The sequence below is a fragment of the Crinia signifera genome, chromosome 5 (assembly GCF_055691185.1).
Source record: "Crinia signifera chromosome 5, ASM5569118v1, whole genome shotgun sequence".
Classification (NCBI taxonomy): Eukaryota; Metazoa; Chordata; class Amphibia; order Anura; family Myobatrachidae; genus Crinia; species Crinia signifera.
The window spans coordinates 86,697,656-86,712,682 of NC_139221.1; the positions used below are offsets into that span (position 1 = coordinate 86,697,656).

Sequence of the window (15,027 nt, forward strand, 5' to 3'; positions counted from 1 at the left end):
CACACCCCACCCAAATCTACCTCTCTCTGCACAGGTTACATCTACCCCACCTACAGTGCACATGGTTTTGCCCATTTGCCAAACAAATTTGTACTGAGCTCAGATCTGAATAAGGCCCTATGTGTCAGCGTTGTGTACTGAGTGTTCTCCAGGGAGAACACTGGCCCTGAACGGCAATCTGAATAGATTTATCCTGCATGCAGGATATTAATCGCCCAGCGATATCGATGCGCGGGGCCACGCATCGCTATCGCTATGGCCCCTACACATGGAGCGATGTAGGGGCAATTTCTAAGCAATCTAGTCAGATTGCTTAGAAAATGGGCTGAAGTTGCCCTCTGTGTAGGCCCCATTAGATGATTATTCTGGTACGGCACAACCACTAAGAATGCACATTTCCCACACCACACGCAAGAAAATGTGGGCGATGTTGAGGTACAGTACTGTAACCAGTCCACAGCTGTGCATCACAAGCACGCAGCAGCAATTAAATACCCCTTATTAATCTAATGCAATGCTAAATATTGTGCACTCTAAACCTATTGTCAGGGGATCTACTGACCACAACAAAGTCTCAAATGCTGTACCTCATCAAAGGGCTATGCTATTGTTTTCCAAACACGTACATCAGTTTCCAATTGAAAGGAGCTTCTTTGGTCATATTTTAAACATATTGTGACAATTAATAAAAAAATCCCCATATATTTTATTATGGACACATCAAAAACAAGTTATTCTTTAGGTGTATGTAATAAAAATGCGATATGACTAGCACTCGATCTTACTGTTCCGTCGGAGGCAAGATAAAGCAGTAGACCATTTGGTGAGAATGTGCGGAAATGGATGATTATTTGTGTGGTGGTAGAGCGTAGGGATCGTTCTACTGTGGAATATGCGCTGCCATCAAAGTAGAAAGAAGGATCTTCATCCTGAGGGCTAGATAGAAAGTATTGTAGCATTAGCCATTTCATTTAACAGAAAACATTTCCACATGTTCAGTGTCAGAGTCAAGTAAATATAAAAATAACCTATATCATGATCAAATATAAAAAAACATAGGTCCCAGTTCCAGCAGAAGGGACAGTGAGTATAGACACAACAGGGGAGATGGAAGGGACCATAACCAAAAACAGCTCAAATGTGAATCCCTCCCTAATACAGGACGGATGTGGCATATTATATATATATATATATATATATATATATATATATATATATATATTATTTACACAGAGCTAAAATATGACATTCATTAAGTCAACATTACAATGTTGACAATGATCTGGTGTCAACAGTGTTGAAATGGCGACAATGTTTTTATTTTTTGCTTCTATATATTATCTAAACCATAACAAGGCAAATGTTGCAATTTCATGTCAACATTACGTTGTTGTCAACATTTCCAAGTGTCAACATTAATTATATCAACATTTCAACCGTAGTGGTATTATGAATGTCGATCTTCTTGTATGAACATTTGAATTTCTACATTGTCACTGCTGACTAAGGGCCTTATTCTAGTTCACTCTTTCTGACAAAATCATTCTTAGATGGACAAAACCATATGCACTGCAGGGGGGGCAGATGTAAAATGTGCAGAGAAAATTAGATTTGGGTGAGTTATTTTGTTTCTGTGCAGTAAAATACTTGTTTCTGTGAAGTAAATACTGACTGCTTTATTTTTACTTAAATATAGATCTCACTTTGAAGTAAAACCCCACCCAAAACTAATTCTCTCTGTACAAGTTACATCTGCCCCCCTGCAGTGCAACATGGTTTTGTCCGTCTAAGAAGGATTTTGTCAGAAATAGTGAACTAGAATAAGGCCCTTAGTGAGTAAACATTGCACATTCAGGAGGACTAAGTTGTATCATGTTTGGAGAAGGTTTTTTTTGTTGGCAGCTGAATAATAGCTACTATGATTTATAAGTAATGACACAAAGTAGGGGTGGCCATCGACCATCGATGAGTCAAAATCATTGATAGTTTATGGCCGATGCCAAATACTTTTGCCACCAATGGGGGAGATCCAGATGGTTTCCCTACATCGATGGCACAGCATAAACAATGTTTCTTTTTTTTCCCAAGTTGCTGGGACATGGAGCATAGATCTGCCCCCGATACCCAGGAAGGCCCACCCCCATGTTCTGTTTGGCCTATGTGCCATTCAGTCAAAGATAATGGATGATTATCGATAGCTAAAACTATCGATTGTTGTCCATCACATAGTTTGTAACTATTGATGGCTGGTTGCAGAATCAACATCTATGTCAACCAGCGATGGGGACTGCACCGATGGCCATCCCTAGCACAAAGACTGTCCACAACTTTGAAAATGGAAATAATCAGTGGAGGCTCCAGAGGGGGGCTGCAGCACAGTTCAAAATTCAGATAGGGTAGTCACACCAAGTTCCAGTGAGTCAGCTTCGAATGGCAGTTGGTGGAAGTTGGTGTGACTTACCTATTTGAATTTTGTTCTACCTCATAAACCAGTCCACCAAAACTTTCATCCACACATTCCCGTTTCCCACCCAGATTACTGTAACATTCTTATCCCTGAATTACCCCACTTTGGTCTCCTCCCACTTCAATATATATGTAACGCTAAAGCCCGACTCATTTTCCCCTCTCATCATATGGCATCAGACTCGCCCTCTGCAACCGGCTTCACTGGAGTGATCTAGTAATCCAGTGTGCGCTGATTACTAAGATTGCTAGAGGTGCAATGCTGTCATGTTAAAATTAAAAACATTTTGTAGGCAAGAATTAAAAAATCCAGCATAACGCACATTGCTAAAAAAATAACATACTTTAATACACTTTTACAGTATTGTTAGTTCATGTTTGTGGGTCTGGAATGATTTTGCAGTACATAAATATAGCTTACAATCAACAAATAGGTCAGCAACAGTGAGTTGGCACTAACTTCTGAATAATGTGAGGCTACACCAGCCAATCAGGTCAAAGTAATTGATGACTATCATATGTGGTTACAAGTCAATGCCATTTTAAAGGCCTTGAGAACTGCTTTCTGTGTGACCTTATGTTGCCATCCTATTTACATATTTCATTCTGTGACTTTATATATGACCTGCAGCAATAAAGTACAAATAAGCACACAAATACCTATATTATTAATATATTAAGAAAGTGTGCCAACTTATGTTGTGTTGAAAGACACATCTAGGCGCTGGCTTACAACTGCAGTGCATGAAGATGCAGTGAGTTATTGCACAGCACCATCTGCTGGCTAATATCTATATTACATGCTGAACTCTCCAAACTGGCATTTACACCATCAGTGCATTTCTGCAGATAATGTGCAGGTTTCAACAGTTATGTGCATTATTTCCTGGTGAGGTTATTTTACATTGCGCATAAATAGAAAATCTATTAGTACTTACTTATACTTTTGTGCCATAATTTCACATTAAACAGTAATAGATTTAATAGCAGATATGGAATAATCTTATTCATAAGGAAATTCCCCACAACAATACAGGAATACTATCAATAAATACCTTCCAGAGCACCCGGCACACTTCCCATGCCTCTGTGCATAGTTCCATAAGCCAAAAGATCTCCCATTCAGAGATGCTTCACCCATACAGCCTTTAAAATCAGTTGTTTGGACGGCTGGTGATTTCTAAAGGAAAAAAATATAAATTCACCTCAAAACAAAGAACTTCGATGAATAGATCAGTGGTTCTCAAACCCGGTCCTCAGGACCCCACACAGTTCATGTTTTCGAGGTCACCCGTCAGGTGCACTCATTACTGACTGACTCATTTTAAAAGATCCACAGGCGGAGCTAATTATTTCATTTGATTCTGTGAGGAGACCTGCAAAACATGCCCTGTGTCGGGACCTGAGGACCGACTTTGAGAACCTGTGGAATAGATCATGGAAAATATATATATTTATATGTGCTATATTTTAAATGAATCAGTGCAGTCTATTGTAAGAAGCTTGTCACATGCTAAGTGGCCCTGGACATGGTGCACAGAGAAAGGATGTTTGGCATGACTGCAGCCAATAGTATGACTGGACATATGAAATGTTTTTATATTTATACTTATATTTATAATTAAATTTATATGTATGTGTGTAGCTATACATGTATAATAATATTTTTTATATGTATTAAATAATTGTTAAATCAACTCAGTGCGCTCTCTCAAATGACAAATGTCTGTCTTCTCTGCCCCAAGGGCCTGATTCAGACTTGACAGCGCACTCCTACATTGCAGCTGACTGTGAGTAGATGGGCGCCACCAGACATAAAGAAAACCTGCGAATGAATTGCAAAATGATCACAGATTGATATTCATGCGCAATTCACCAACCATCAAATGATGTCTGTGCAAATGTGAGTAAGTCTGACTCTTCCACAACTCTGCAACACAGACAGGCTGATGGAGAACCCTCCCTTAAAATGCCTGGGCAAGCCTGTGTTTTCTCGGACACTCCCTGACAACAAAAGTTGTCCGCTGTCAAATGCCGGCTTCTTGTCAGTCAACCTCGCTATTTGGGCCAACCCGTGCACAAAACGATCATTATGAATGTGCTGTCTTTTGATCAACGCTAGATCTGTCAATTCACTGATCAGCGATCAACTCTGAATCAGGCTCAAAGCATTAGTGTTAAGGCCCATACACACTGGGCGACTTTGTGCTGAAAGTATATTTTGGGATTATTTTCAAATACTGATAATAATATTGTGGTCTGCGATGTGGGGTTTCTTGTTTGCAACTATATAGTCACTGTGAAATGTATTTTCTTCTCATTCAGCACAGTACACAATAAATACAATAAATTCCAAATGCAATTTAATCTTGTGTAAAGTCAGGCCGAAGCGTACAAGTATGTTTTCAGTGTATTAAATGTTATTTTATTGTAAACACTGGACTGTCTGTGTCTTGTGGGCACTACAGCATGTATATTTATTTACATTATAGCATTAGCCAAATCAATATGGACATACTCTTATTAAACAAATATGTTTAACTTGAGAAAAATTTCTAACAAAAATTAATGGTGCGTACACACGGAAAGATTTGGCAAAAGATCTGGGCGTTCCTGACAGATTGAAGCGACCAATCGTTCAAATCGTTCCGTGTGTATGAACGATATATCGGACGATGAGCGTACCCGCCGGTCGTTGGTAGAGGTTGCTGATCTTTCCTGCATACAGAAAGATCAACGACCAATCGTTAGCGATGTTTACCAATCGTTACATGTGTAGGCACGATGAACGATTTGGTAAGGCTGATTGACTGGCTCCCACTCCCGTCCACCATCGTTAAAGATCTGTCATTCATGTGTAATCGTTTGCTCAATCGTTCATCATTTGACACCAAATCGCTTGTGCAGGAGTTCAAAAGAAATTGTTAAAGACATTGAATCGTTGCCCAAATCTATCCGTGTGTATGCACCTTATGTCACTCACTACTATCAGCAGCATGCTATGAATGAAACAGCAATAACCAGAAGTGATTTTCCTGGCTGCAGCGCAGCCACTATCATGCAGTACCTGTATTCCACCACCAATTCCTCCAACAAACATTAGCGTGGAATTATCAACATGGAGAATGGATGATGTTCCTGGGGAAGCTGAAGATTTTGCTGAGGTTTTCTGAGATGAGATGACTTCTTCTACACTCAGTGTGCCTGATCTACCGAACCTGGTATAAGAAATAACAGATGGTAAGGAATGGCACAGAGCTAATTGTCTCTAGTTTGCTAATTAGGGCACAATGAGAGATCCTAACAAGAGAACAACATAGTCTTTGAGAAATCATAACTGTGAATGTAGGAACAATGAGTACTTTTACCTTGTTGCATGTATTTTATGCCATTTGTTGTTATTTATTTGGATATCTGGGTCTTCCAGCCTTGTTGCTCCACTGCCCATGTCCCACACTAGAGAAACTTTGCCCTGACGCATTTCCACAGCCATGAAATCAGCCTATCAAGCAGCAAAAAACAACACGATAAATCATGAACTCTTCTTTTATATATATATATATATATATATATATATATATATATATATATATATATATATATATATGTTTTATATACTAAGCAGTGTATGACACTAAATATTTGGGTATACGAGTTACCAATAAGGCGGAGGAGTTTATAAAAATGAATGTTGAACCACTCATTAAGACGTACCAGAGTAAGGTAAAAACATGGATCAGGTTACCCTTGACAGTAACAGGGAGGGTAAACCTGATAAAAATGGTAATATTACCTAAATTCTTATACATTTTTCAGAACTCACCAGTATACCTACCCATGAGTATACTCAAAAAGGTAGACAGTATCACAGCCTCATTTATATGGGGGGCAAAGCGGGTAAGAATAAAAAGGGATACCTTAATAAGACCAAAAAAACTGGGGGGCCTAGGCCTACCACACTTCCGCCTGTACTACGTGGCAGCCCAACTAATTCATAATCAAGCATGGATAAGGGGGCAAGAAAGGTCCCGGATAAATGAATTAGTCACACAGGAATGTGGGAATGTGGGAAAATGACTCCAAGACAAGCCATTTTAATAGGGAATAAAAAAAAAAAAAAAGAATCCACTAATCAAACAGGCCAAAATAGTATGGGAGAGTGCGAACAAAATAATGGCATATAAAGGCTTAGACCCAGAGACTCCAGTATGGATCAAAAGAGCAAAGGGAGGAAAGAATGAAATAAGCGTGAAGAAACTAGGACATCGTGGAAAAGAATAGGGATAGAAAAAATTGGCCAAATGTATCAAGACGGGGTATTGAAGACTTATAGCCAATTAGATCTGGAATATAAGCTACCTAGGGGCTATTTTTTCCGATACCTGCAATTGCGGGGTAACCTCAATCAGTTATATGGAGGAAGTAATGTAAATATAGAAGACTCCCCAATAAAGAAAATGTTAGATAAAGAGAGAAAGGTGAAGGTGGCAGAAATATATAAGAGATTAGTAAACGAGCTTGATAATCCCCAAATAGACAAAATTAAACAAGAGTGGGAGAAGGATGTGGGGGAAATCAGCGATCAACAATGGAACCGAGCAATAGCCTCACCAACAAGGGCCACAGAGTCTATCCGGTTCCAACAGATCCAGCTATACATTTTACACAGGGTATACATCACCCCTACAAAAATAAAAAAATTTGAGCCAAATAAAGAGGATGTATGTCCTAAGTGTAGGAGGGCCTTCTTCCATATGATTTGGCAGTGCGAGATGGTTAAAGGATTTTTGGACCAGATAATCCACATAATGGGTAACCTAGGGATGTCGGAAAGGCATTACAACGCTAAGACATGCCTATTAGGTATCATAGAGGAGGCAAGAGATGGGGAGCTAAATATCCAACTGATGGAAAAATTAACAGCTATGGCCAAGGTCATAATTGCCAGAAAGTGGACGCCACAAGAAAGACCCGAATTGGGAAGGTGGGTAAAATTAGTTAATGACACAGTAGAACATGAAAGACACATGTATATTAGAAAAAGAAAAAATATAGGCAAGTTTGAAAAAATATGGACACAGTGGATACATTCACAGCACTATAAGGTATAAAATAAAGAGTATGCGGAGTGAGTAGCACAAATAACAGGCATAGTGAGAAGGATAGAGGAGGGTAGCCTGGGGAATATATGCAACAGGGGGGTGGAGGGTGGGGGGTAGATGTCGGTAGGATGAATGGGACAGGTAGAAGAATGTATATAAAAATAATGAATGGTACAACCACAGGAAAAAAAAAAACACATGCGAAATAATACCAATTAAGTATTAACGGAGTATACTGATGCATACATGTACTGCGATGATTTTATGGTTGTATGGTGTTGGTTTGTCTTTTGTATATGAAAAAATAAATAAAGAAATACTAAATTTAAGCAGTGTATTAAATTAGTGCAAATTTTCCGCCTAGACAAAAATCGTCAATTTTGCTATTTTTTTGAGTACATTTTTCTCCCATGACTTTTTGCGCCCCCTGAAAAAAAAATTCCGAAAAGACATGGGCGAAAAATGACAAAAAATGCCCGCAATTGCATACACTGGCTGTGAAAAAAAACCCCAGGACTAATTAAATACCCCCTAAATGTTTAATAAATATATAGGTTATATATATGTTATAGGATATAGGTTACTCAGGAGCGAGCTTTATATATACAGCTTGGTTTTGTTTACTTTTAAAAATAATACAGTGATACAATTATATTTCATCTACCGGCTGTTATTCATACGTGCTCCTTGGGGTCAATCTTGTCTTTCCCGAAATATGTTCATGTTGCTATATATTATTAAATGAGCTATTTTCTGCACTGAAACAATGTCATTACAGCCTGGGAACTAATGATATCACATTCCCTGACATATAACACAGCACGGTATATTAGGGAGGATGATAGACATATGTTGCATACAATCACAGGAAACAGATGGGGAAGAAGGTCCGCTACACACAAGTTTACAGTCAAAGAGCTTAATGCTTAAGTCAGTGGATTAACAATTGTAGACGCTAGAGGGTGGCTATTGCAGACAGCAGCTTTATAAGCCTCCAATAGTGAAGCAGACATTGGTCTGTGCAGCTAGTGGTGGTATGGTGCGGTTTGAGTGAGATAGTAGAAGGCAGAGACATGAACCACGGAGCAGTCATTGGGGACATATCTGTGCGGGTAGTGGTGGCGTGGTTGGAATATTCAGTGGAAGGCAGAGACATGTACCACAGAGCAGTCATTGGGGACATGTCTGTGCAGGTAGTGATGGTGTGGTCCAGTTTGAGTAAGATAGTAGAAGGCAGAGACATGAACCATGGAGCAGTCATTGGGGACATGTCTGTGCGGGTAATGGTAGTGTGGTTGGAGTGAGACAGTGGAAGGCAGAGACATGAACCACAGAGCAGTCATTGGGGACATGTCTGTGCAGGTAGTGGTGGTGTGGTGCAGTTTGAGTGAGATAGCAGAAGGCAGAGACATGAACCATGGAGCAGTCATTGGGGACATGTCTGTGCGGGTAATGGTAGTGTGGTTGGAGTGAGACAGTGGAAGGCAGAGACATGAACCACAGAGCAGTCATTGGGGACATGTCTGTGCAGGTAGTGGTGGTGTGGTGCAGTTTGAGTGAGATAGCAGAAGGCAGAGACATGAACCACAGAGCAGTCATTGGGGACATGTCTGTGCAGGTAGTGGTGGTGTGGTGCAGTTTGAGTGAGATAGCAGAAGGCAGAGACATGAACCACAGAGCAGTCATTGGGGACATGTCTGTGCAGGTAGTGGTGGTGTGGTGCAGTTTGAGTGAGATAGTAGAAGGCAGAGACATGAACCAGGGAGCAGTCATTGGGGACATGTCTGTGCAGGTAGTGGTGGTGTGGTTGGAGTGAGACAGTGGAAGGCAGAGACATGAACCACAGAGCAGTCATTGGGGACATGTCTGTGCAGGTAGTGGTGGTGCGGTTGGAGTGAGACAGTGGAAGGCAGAGACATGAACCACAGAGCAGTCATTGGGGACATGTCTGTGCGGGTAGTGGTGGTGTGGTTGGAGTGAGACAGTGGAAGGCAGAGACATGAACCACAGAGCAGTCATGGGGACATGTCTGTGCGGGTAGTGGTGGTGTGGTGCAGTTTGAGTGAGATAGTAGAAGGCAGAGACATGAACCATGGAGCAGTCATTGGGGACATGTCTGTGTAGGTAGTGGTGGTGCGGTTGGAGTAAGATAGTGGAATGCGGAGACATGAACCACAGAGCAGTCATTGGGAACATGTCTGTGCGGGTAGTGGTGGTGTGGTTGGAGTGAGACAGTGGAAGGCAGAGACATGAACCACAGAGCAGTCATGGGGGACATGTCTGTGCGGGTAGTGGTGGTGTGGTGCAGTTTGAGTGAGATAGTGGAAGGCAGAGACATGAACCATGGCACAGCCATTGGGGACATGTCTGTGCGGGTAGTGGTGGCGTGGTTGGAGTGAGACAGTGGAAGGCAGAGACATGAACCACGGAGCAGTCACTGGGGACATGTCTATGTAGGTAGTGGTGGTTGTGGTTGGAGTGAGATAGTGGAAGGCAGAGACATGAACCATGGCACAGCCATTGGGGACATGTCTGTGCAGGTAGTGGTGGTGTGGTGCAGTTTGAGTGAGATAGTAGAAGGCAGAGACATGAACCATGGAGCAGTCATTGGGGACATGTCTGTGCGGGTAGTGGTGGCGTGGTTGGAGTGAGATAGTAGAAGGCAGAGACATGAACCATGGAGCAGTCATTGGGGACATGTCTGTGCAGGTAGTGGTGGCGTGGTTGGAAAGAGACAGTGGAAGGCAGAGACATGAACCATGGAGCAGTCATTGGGGACATGTCTGTGCGGGTAGTGGTGGTGTGGTTGGAGTGAGACAGTGGAAGGCAGAGACATGAACCATGGAGCAGTCATTAGGGACATGTCTGTGCAGGTAGTGGTGGTGTGGTTGGAGTTAGACAGTGGAAGGCAGATACATGAACCATGGAGCAGTCATCGGGGACATGTCTGTGCAGGTAGTGGTGGCGTGGATGGAGTGAGACAGTGGAAGGCAGAGACATGAACCATGGAGCAGTCATTGGGGACATGTCTGTGCAGGTAGTGGTGGTGTGGTGCAGTTTGAGTGAGATAGTAGAAGGCAGAGACATGAACCATGGAGCAGTCATTGGGGACATGTCTGTGCAGGTAGTGGTGGTGTGGTTGGAGTGAGACAGTGGAAGGCAGAGACATGAACCACAGAGCAGTCATTGGGGACATGTCTGTGCAGGTAGTGGTGGTGCGGTTGGAGTGAGACAGTGGAAGGCAGAGACATGAACCACAGAGCAGTCATTGGGGACATGTCTGTGCGGGTAGTGGTGGTGTGGTTGGAGTGAGACAGTGGAAGGCAGAGACATGAACCACAGAGCAGTCATGGGGACATGTCTGTGCGGGTAGTGGTGGTGTGGTGCAGTTTGAGTGAGATAGTAGAAGGCAGAGACATGAACCATGGAGCAGTCATTGGGGACATGTATGTGCAGGTATTGGTGGTGTGGTTGGAGTGAGACAGTGGAAGGCAGAGACATGAACCACGGAGCAGTCATTGGGGACATGTCTATGCAGGCAGTGGTGGCGTGGTTGGAGTGAGACAGTGGAAGGCAGAGACATGAACCATGGAGCAGTCATTGGGGACATGTCTATGCAGGTATTGGTGGTGTGGTTGGAATGAGACAGTGGAAGGCAGAGACATGAACCACGGAGCAGTCATTGGGGACATGTCTATGCAGGTAGTGGTGGTGTGGTTGGAGTGAGACAGTGGAAGGCAGAGACATGAACCACGGAGCAGTCATTGGGGACATATCTATGCAGGTTGTGGTGGTGCGATTGGAGTGAGACAGTGGAAGGCAGAGACTTGAACCACGGAGCAGTTATTGGTAACATGTCTGTGCTAGTAATGGTGGTTGTGGTTGGAGCCAGAACCAGTCAGTGTAGAAATCTTAAAACAGTAAGTGGCTGGCAACCGTTACATAGTTGCATAAATGAGGCATGAGGCATAACTTCATACTGAGGCTGCATATGCACTGTGCATAGCTAATAGATACACTTTAACCAAAGCACGAGAGTGCCAGGAAATAGTTATTTACAAAAAGGTGCACACTAACTGTGATGGCTCTGATGTGTGAATGCTTTATGATTTGCATCTGCTATTGGATTGTGGTAAACATGGGTATGCTATGCAACTGGGGTTTTGTAGACTGTACAAGCAGTTACAATTTTAGCAAGGGCTGCCATCACTTGCAATAAAGAACTGTGACACCCATGCATGCTTACATGAAATTTAGAAGAAAATCAAGCTAAATTCTTCAAAACGATGTAACCATTGGTTTCACATAGCAAGTGGGCAAACAAGTAGATATGGTTTTATGTTTATTAGTGTGTTACTGTCTCATTATAATGTATGTATAACTATTATAGTCATTTATACTTCAATGTCACTCACCATAGTGTTACTGCCCATGTAAAACAGAAGGTTGTCTGGCTCACTGGTCTTAACGTTTAATGTTAGAGTATTGAAGTTAGAAGAACGGATCTCAGGGTGGTAAGAGCGCACGCAATCCCTGTCTGCTGAAACAGCCACTTTAATCTGAAATAAAAAGAACAAACCACAATCACAAAGCAATATTATAAACTCATGGAACAGATAGAAAATATATAATACAGGGTAGCCAGGTTCCATAGTAGCATACCAAGCTATGTTTCCATGTGATGCATTGATAATGATCCCTTAGTGCAGTGGTTCCCAACCTGGGGTACTAGTACCCCTGGGGGTACTTTGCAGACCTGTTGGGGGTAATTGAAAATAATATTGATAATGGCGGAAACATAAAAAGAAGTTTCCAGATGGTGGAAAAAATCTCCCATTGCCGTTGAGACAAACCACGTTGCGTCATATTTGGTTTCGATGGCAGCATCATTAGCATCTCCTCCTGCTTTTGCCTGGGGATCTACCCGGCTGCCCTCAGACATCAGCGATCTGACACAGGTGGAGGAAACAGTGGCTTTAATTCTACAGGCGTTAGTGGGAACCTCGGACACAGCCAGTGGCCATACACAGAGGGAACGGATTCCTCCGCTACTCCTTAATATAAGTACACACATACCACTCACTTCCACTTCACTCAGAAGTTCTGTGGATATTTCAAATTGAGAGGAGGGGGTACTCATAAATGAAAAGCCTAATCAAGGGGTACGGGAGAGAAAAAAGGTTGGGAACCACTGCCTTAGTGGATTGAAACATGTTGGCAGCGTAGCAGGTGGATGTGGTCACCAACTTTTTAGCTATTTTATTCTATCTACCATACAACATCCAAGTCCGAGATTACAAACCTTTATACAGGTCCTACCGCGGCTAAAAGACGCTTTCACCACCAGACTGGAAGCCGGGACCACGGCTGCAGCCGGGACAGACGACTTTGTGCGGGCAATCCTCTGACTGCTAATCACATTGAGCAGAGGGCTGAGAAAGGGAGTGGAGGTACAAACTGTTTCTATTTCCCACCCCATATTTCATTAAGCGGAATATAGCCCTTGTCAGGATTTGGACAGTGTTATGGTTTTTTAAATATAGTTTTTTTTGGATACTCTGTGTCCTTTTAGGAAATAAATAATCCTATTCATCTTTTTAAGAAAGACTTTTATATTTTTTTTTTCCCAAGCGCCTTTTAATTACTCCGCTTAATTCTTTGTTAGATAACAGAAATGGACTCGGTGTATCAGTTCCCACAGGAGCCATAGCAAAAAATGCAAGAGTCCACAGAGAAAAGTTAAAAAAAATTAAAATTAAATTGACACATTTTCCACTGAAATGTAATTCTTCAAATTGATAATAAGATGATTAGAAATATATTATTATTAACTGTATATGTTGTTGTTTTCTGATGGGAAAATAAGCATAAAGATGTAACAATGTGACTTACAACTCCAATAAATGTGCAATATCATGGGTGCACAGTACTCCAGTAAGTTTATAATGTCATGTGTACAGTACTACAGTAAGTTTGTACTGCCATGTGTACAGTACTCCTGTAAGTTTATAGTGTCATGTGTACAGTACTACAGTAAGTTTGTACTGCCATGTGAACAATACTCCTGTAAGTTTATAATGTCATGTGTACAGTACTCCAGCAAGTGTGCAATGCCATGTGTGCAGTACTCCAGTAAGTTTGTAGTGTTATGTGTACAGTACTCCTGAAAGTTTGTAGTGTCATGTTTACAGTACTCCAGTAAGTTTGTAGTGTCATGTTTACAGTACTCCAGTAAGTTTCTAGTGTCATGTTTACAGTACTCCAGTAAGTTTCTAGTGTCATGTGTACAGTACTTCAGTAAGTGTGCAATGTCATGCATGCAGTACTCCAGTAAGTTTATGGTGTCATGTGTACAGAACTCCAGTAAGTTTGTAGTGTCATGTGTACAGTACTCCAATAAGTTTATAGTGTCATGTGTACAGTACTCCAGTAAGTTTGCAGTGTCATGTGTACAGTACAACAGTAAGTTTCTAGTGTCATGTGTACAGTACTCCTGTAAGTTTATAGTGCCATGTCTACAGTACTGCTGTAAGTTTATAATGTCATGTGTACAGTACTACAGTAAAATTATAGTGTCATGTGTACAGTACTCCTGTAATTTTATAGTGTCTTGTGTACATTACTCCTATAAGTTTATAGTGTCATGTGTACAATACTCCAGTAAGTTTGTAGTGTCATGTGCACAGTATTTCAGTACGTTCGTATTTTCATGTAAAAAGTACTTTAGTAAGTTCATAGTGTTATGTGTACAGTACTCCAGTAAGTTTGTAGTGTCATGTATACAGTACATTAGAAAGTTTGTAGCGCCATGTGTACAGTAATTTAGTAAGATCATAATGTCATGTGTACATTACTCCTATAAGTTTATAGTGTCATGTGTACAATACTCCAGTAAGTTTGTAGTGTCATGTGTACAGTATTTCAGTACGTTCGTATTTTCATGTAAAAAGTACTTTAGTAAGTTCAGAGTGTCATGTGTACAGTACTCCAGTAAGTTTGTGGTGTCACGTATACAGTTCTTTAGTAAGTTCACAATGTCATGTGTACAGTACTGCAGTAAGTTTGCATTGTCATGTATACTGTACTCCAGTAAGATTATAGTGTCATGTGTACAGTACTTCAGTAAGTTTGTATTGTCATGTATATATTAATTTAGTAAGTTTGTAGTGTCATGTGTACATTACTCCAGTAAGTTTGTAGTGTCATGTGTACAGTACTCCAGTAAGTTTCTAATGTCATGTATATGTTAGCATGGTACGCTCGGCACTTGTCCCCGCAGCCCGCATGTTCCCCGGCGCTCCCCGTCCTGTGTGTGGGTGTTCCCTGTCAGTGTCAGCATGCCAGAATAGTGACAGAGCCCGCGTGCCCAGCATAGTGCTGAGGAGATCCCGTGCTGTGCGCTTGGAGAGATGGAGACCGCTCAGCTTGCTGTGAGGCAGGACGCTGCTATAACCATGTA

At 41.6% G+C, this 15,027-nt stretch overlaps 1 protein-coding gene across 1 annotated transcript in view; it reads right to left on the reverse strand.

Annotated features, from left to right (window-relative positions):
* LAMA1 (laminin subunit alpha 1) overlaps nucleotides 1–15,027 on the reverse strand; it is a 167,227-nt gene that overhangs the window by 33,006 nt on the left and 119,194 nt on the right. Inside the window, exons 45-49 of the mRNA XM_083187610.1 lie at nucleotides 11,984–12,127; nucleotides 5,835–5,968; nucleotides 5,534–5,684; nucleotides 3,522–3,646; nucleotides 786–936 (exon numbers count right to left, since the gene is read on the reverse strand). Coding sequence (XP_083043736.1) covers nucleotides 786–936; nucleotides 3,522–3,646; nucleotides 5,534–5,684; nucleotides 5,835–5,968; nucleotides 11,984–12,127 — 705 coding nt within the window. The remainder of the gene's footprint in view (nucleotides 1–785; nucleotides 937–3,521; nucleotides 3,647–5,533; nucleotides 5,685–5,834; nucleotides 5,969–11,983; nucleotides 12,128–15,027) is intronic.